This window comes from Octodon degus, unplaced genomic scaffold, assembly GCF_000260255.1.
Source record: "Octodon degus isolate 3935 unplaced genomic scaffold, OctDeg1.0 scaffold00117, whole genome shotgun sequence".
NCBI lineage: Eukaryota > Metazoa > Chordata > Mammalia > Rodentia > Octodontidae > Octodon > Octodon degus.
Window position 1 is genome coordinate 2144625 of NW_004524693.1, and position 5991 is coordinate 2150615.

Below are 5991 nucleotides of genomic sequence, written 5' to 3' on the forward strand. Positions count from 1 at the left end.
CGTCAGTAAATGGAGGTTACACTTCAGTTTAAGTGGGGTCACAAACTTGAAGCTACAATTGTCACAATGACTGCAAAAACCAACTAAAAAGGTGACAAAGAACTACAATTATAAAGGTGATCCAGAGGGCCACAAAGATAACTCAACAGACTAAATACTTGCTTAGGTAAGCGCAGGGGCCAGGGTTCTATCATCGGTACTGCATGCTGCACCAGCCCTGCCCCCACCCTTGGGTGCACTGAGCCGGCGATGGAGTCTGGGCATGGTGGCACATACCTGTAATCCCAGTACTAGGGAGGCAGACAACAGGAGGCTCACTACGAGTTCGAGCTGTGCAGTGAGACCCTGTACACACACACACACACACACACACACACACACACACACACACACACGCATACCCCTCAAAAAAGTGATCCAGGAGGAGAGATCTATAGGCTGACATTAAGATCTCAGGGAGAACCAGTCCCTCCTGCACAAAGGTCAAAACCAGTGCCTGTTTGATATAACTACCTCTTTTAAAATGAGCATAAATTATTTTCTTTCTGTTTCATGCAAGGAATCACTCTACTTCTTAACTTTTTCTTTGTGTTGCTTAGCACTAAGAAAAGGCCAATAATTTGAATCTTCTTATAGATAAAAGCTTGAGGGTGGGGCAAGGTCAAGGAGGACCCAGAATTACCCACAGAGATAATGGAATGAAGGAAAGTAACCCAAGAGAAGCACTCACTCTGCATGACCCACAAGTAGCTTGCTAGAACATAAGTGGCAGCACGGGTCTACATAGTGTAGGGCATATTGCTGACTGTACTCTACAGAGAAATCTAACAACCATGGGTGGGCCAGGCCACAAGAAACTTTGAAAAAGTCATCACAATCTCAGTATGGGTTGGTATATTCCCTTGTTGAAATCATACACTCAGTTAAGGTTTGTCCTCTCAGATGTATGAGGCATCACAGCCACTGAAAGATCTGCATGTGTGAGGACCATCAACAATACACCCTGAACTAATCCAGAGGGGTCCTTCAACCCCCTCAGAAAAAAATCCTTTTATTTTATAATATTACATCTCCAAATGATGTAATGGTGATACAGTCACCAGATGATTTAGGAATCTGTCCCATATGCCCAATAAAGGAGAGAAGAATGTGTCTGCCTAAACAAGTGTGGAGTTATCCTCCTCTCGTGATTGGCTTCTTTAGGCTGTTGGCTGTTGGCTGCTTAGCTGCCAATGTTCACCAACATCTCCAAGTATCCATTAATGATTCTCAGTACCCATTAATCTTTGCTGACTGGCTTTTGCCAAAAATGGTACTGGATGATATGTAGACATAACCCACTCTTTTGTGTACAATGAGTGAAATATTGCAAAGTGTACACCTGATAGCAAGTGGCAAGCAGCCACTTTTATTGAAGATGGTGGGAAATTATATTCAGAACAAATCCATGTCAACAATAAATAGGGCACAGACAAGAAAGTGATGCCACAGTGACAGAAAAGCAAAAGCTCTACGCATGGATCACAGGATACAAGGGCACCAACAGCCACTGAGAAATCAGAATTTCAGAGTTTAAAGGATATGCAGCTTGGCCAAAGTGCCTCCCTCAGAATCTCTAGGAATGATTAAAAGTAAAAATGATCTAGATGCTGTTTGAAAGTAAATGGGTGAAACTAGTAACACTCTCACCTCCACTGATTTTAATTGTACTGGGTTTATAGAGTCATGACATTGTGACTGACTTCCTACATGATTCTAAATTAAAGAATAGAAGGGAGATGTGAAGGCAATATTCAAAGATATGAAAAAAATTCTATAATCATGAAATATATGTAACTTCAGATTCAAGAAACAGAAAATCATTCCTGTCAGGGAAAAATACAGGAAAATTATAGTGAAAAGCAAAAGGAAACAAAAGAGAGATTCAAACTTTACCTGAAAGAGAAGGCACATTCTCTCTCTCTCTCTCTCTCTCTCTCTCTCTCTCTCTCTCTCTCTCTCTCTCTCTCTCTGGAACTGGGGATTGAATTTAGGCCCTTGCGCTTGCCAGGGAAGCGCTTATTCCACTGAGCCATCTCCCCAGCCCTTCACATTGTCTTTAAAAAATGTATTTTATATGTGTGCAGTACATAATGATTATATTTACCTTGCAGATTGTGTGCATGTAAGACTGTTATTATACTTGTTTTCCATTTTATGAAGATCAATTTTTATAACAAAACATTAAAGAAAAACAATAGTTTATATACTGCTTATCATAATTTAAAAGTACTTATTCAGAATAAAAAAAATAAAGACAAAAATACTCTTTTTCAAAAAGGAAACAGTTAATATCACAAAACTTTCCTTTATTTTCTTGGTACCAGGAATCAGTCATGTTTGCCTATCATGTGCAGTACTATAATTGTAACAGAATATAAAAGTACAGTACTTTGAGGGTTAGTCAAATAGCTCAGCAGATTAAAGCACCTGCAATCATGCACAGGGGCTAGGGGTTCTATCCCTGGCCTGCTGTGCCGGCCCCGCCCCAGGGTGTGCTGAGACAGTAATTGAGACTGGGTGTGGTGGCGCATGCCTGTGATGTCAGCTCTTGGGAGGCTGTAAACAGGTGGATCACTATGAATCTGATCTAGTAGTGAGACCCTGATCACCCTGTAAACTCTTCCCTAAAATATAAAAAAAACCCACCAGTACTTTATTTTACACCATCAGCAAAAGTTACAGTCCTGTGTAAACAAGGCATATTGTACCAAAGAAATGACATTGAGGATCTATAAACAAGATTTATAGAACTGTAAAAAGAAAGATGGGTCATAAGTCCAAGCAGTTCGTCTTAAATCTGAACAGCCCACCTTTGTCTTAAGTCCAAACAGTTATAACCAGGTAGGCTATTGAATGAGGAATATCTGTGTAAGAGAAATAACGGAATATGGAAACTTGTATGTCTGAATTTTTTAAATTAGCATTATGTTCTCACGATGCATTCATTTGTCTATGTGTGCCTCAAGTTTCATCTTTCTGTATGTCAAAATTTTTTGCATACCATTTTAGGGAAATATATTTTCATTATCCATTCCTCTGTCAGTGGACATGTACAGTATTTCCACGATCTAACTCTTATAGATTCTGTTGCATATACAGCACAATTTATAAAGAGCTTATGTATGTGTCCCTGAAATACAGTGACTTTAAGTCTTTTGGAAGACTAGGTCAAATGAAATATATATTTTTATTTTTATGAGAAATTGCCACACTAATTTCCTTATTGATAATACTACTTTACATACCCATCAACAATGTAAAAGAGTTTGTTGTTTCCCACATCTTTACCAACAATTTTTATTATATGTTTGGTGATAGTCATTTTTTCTAGGCTGAGATAGTATCTCAAGGTACTTCTAGTTTGCAATTCTCTAATGCCAGGTAGATATGTTGCACAATTTTACATGTATTTATAGGCCATTTGTACTTCTGAGAAATGTCTTTTCAGTTTGATTGCCCATTTATTTAATAGGATCTTTTAGACTAGAGAATCTACTTTTAGTTTTTTAAGTACATTATATATAAATCTCTGTCTGAGGAATAGCTGACAAAAATATTTCCCATGCTGTACATTATCTCTTTATTCTATTAGTTTTTTCCTTTACTTTGCTGAATCTTTTTAATATGGTATGATCCTGTTTGTTAAGTCCAGTAGTATTTATTGTACCATTGGAGTTCTGTTCAAATAGTCTTTGCCTATGCCTATGTCTTTAACAGTTGTATCTATTTTATATTCCATCAAATTAAGTATTTATGTTTTAACATTTAGAACTCAATCTATTTTAATTTTAGCCTAGTACATGGTGAGGTACATCAGACTACATTCAATATTTTACATATGAGTGTCCAATTGTCCTGTAGCATTTATTAAAGAGACTAATTTTCCTTCCTGGTATATTTTTGGTCACTTACTTTTTCAAAGATCAAATTATTTATTTATTTGGCTTCCCCTAGACTCTTCCATTTATTTACATCCTTGTATTTGTGCCACTACCATGCTGCTTTAATTATCATGGCTTTATATTATAACTTCTAGTTTGGGACTTTGATGCCACTTTGTATTTGTTACCCAGGATTGCATTTATGGATCTCTTTGGTTCTATATGAATTTTAGGATTGTTTTCTCTGTATCGGTAAGAAATACTGTTAGTATTTTTATTAGAATTTCATTAAATTGTATATTAGTCTATAAAGTAGATACATTTTAAAAAATATTCATCTTGCTTATATAAGAACAGAGGATATAATTTCATATTCTCAAGTTTTTGATTTTCTTTCTCAAAGTGATGTAATTTTTGTTGTAGAATTGTTTAACTTGCTTGCTTAGGTTAATTTCTAATTATTTATCATTTTGATGTTATTATGAAAGATATTATTTTCCTAATTGCTTTTTTGGTGAGTTCTTGTCTGTGTATAGCAATACTATTAATTTTTGCATTTTTATTTTGCATGGAGCTACATTGATGAATTTGAATTTGAATTTTTTTTTTTTTTGGGAGGATGTATGTCATTTATTGATCGTGTTTCACCCTCACTGGTCACCGCTCTTGACTCGTAGGACAACAGGTACAGAACTACAAGGAATCATGCCCAGCTCTGTGATGACCAGGTCCACGAGCTCTGGAGGAGTCACATCGTAAACCAGATTCAACAGCCGTAGTGATGAGTGGTTCTGCCAGTTAGCCAGGGCCACATGATCTTTCCGCTCACACCGCAGATCATCAGGGTCATCTGCAGTGGGAGGGGGACCCATTATGTCCGAAAAGAAGTTAGGGTTTTAACCTCCCCTCTCCCTCATAAATCTCAGCTCTCCAGAGGTTCTCTTCTGCCTTGCTTACCTAGCTCATTAGAGACAAAGGCATCAGTCTGTACGCGCTCACAGAACTTGTATGTTTCACAGCAGACCAGCACTGGCACGTTATGGGCTCGCGCCACTAAGGCCAGCTGTGCTGTCCCTACCCGTGACATCACAGATCCATTGGCCAGAAGTGCATGAGCTCCCAATAGCACCTTGGAAACCTCTGGGAGGACATAAGAGGCTGCAGGAATCAATAGGTAAGAAGCAGGGACGCCAGCACGGACCAGAGAACGTAGCATATGCCTTCCTTCCAGCCAGGGCCGGCAGTCCACCACTACCACCCGAAACCTCCGGCCCTCATTCCAAGCTTCCTGAAGAATTCGTGATACCAGAGATGAGCATCCATATACCAGGATCACATCTCCATAACTGATCTTCTTATAGGCAAAGCGTGAGATAGCCTGAGCTGCAAGAACAATCTTCTCTTGTATGTACCGATCAATGGCTGCTCTCAGTTCTGTCTTGGCCTCCTCTTCCCGCTTGGAGCTGCTCACAGCAGTGATTTCCTTGTTAAAGAACTTGATGGCATTGTACATGCTTGCTGACAGAGGGCGACACTGAGTCAGGAAGCTGATATAGGGTTTTAACTTAGTCACAAGATCCCTTGAGAGTTCCTCATTGGGAGGGGTTGTGTAATCCTGAATTACCTGCTGCAAGGCACCAAGCAGAGCAATATACCGGGCATTGGAGCCACTGACCAGGCCCTGGGAGTACTGCAGGCCGAGTCGCACCATGGCTGGGTGGATCACAGAGGATGGGATGCTCATGTACTGGGTCAAGGAATTTTGTCTGCTGTACTGGGGTAGGTGGGAGAAAAGACTGACTTTTGATCCATAATCCTTTCGCGTAGGAACCTGTTGTCATTCTGTTTTTTTAGTAAGATTCCTCAAAAGTGTGGGGTCATCAGCCTGAGTGTGCTCAGAGACTCGCTTCACTCCTGAAGGGGTTTCTCCAGCAGCACTGGGGCAGGCCTGAGGAGGTGGCCCTCCTTGCTCTCCTTTTCTTGCCTGTTTCAGGGCCCGCTCAGCCTCCTGCTTGGCCCGGCGCTCAGCACGAAGTTCAGCCTTACTCCGACCAGCTGGAACTTTCTC

General features: G+C 39.9%; 1 protein-coding gene across 1 annotated transcript; it reads right to left on the bottom strand.

Moving 5' to 3' along the window:
* Window positions 1–4536: 4536 nt before the first annotated feature.
* Window positions 4537–5991, bottom strand: LOC101564755 (translation initiation factor eIF-2B subunit delta). Its single transcript, XM_023699910.1, has 2 exons — window positions 4881–5991; window positions 4537–4773 (listed from the first exon to the last, which is right to left on the bottom strand). The coding sequence occupies exons 1-2, from the start codon at window positions 5665–5667 to the stop codon at window positions 4574–4576; spliced, it is 987 nt and encodes a 328-aa protein (XP_023555678.1). The 5' UTR covers window positions 5668–5991; the 3' UTR covers window positions 4537–4573.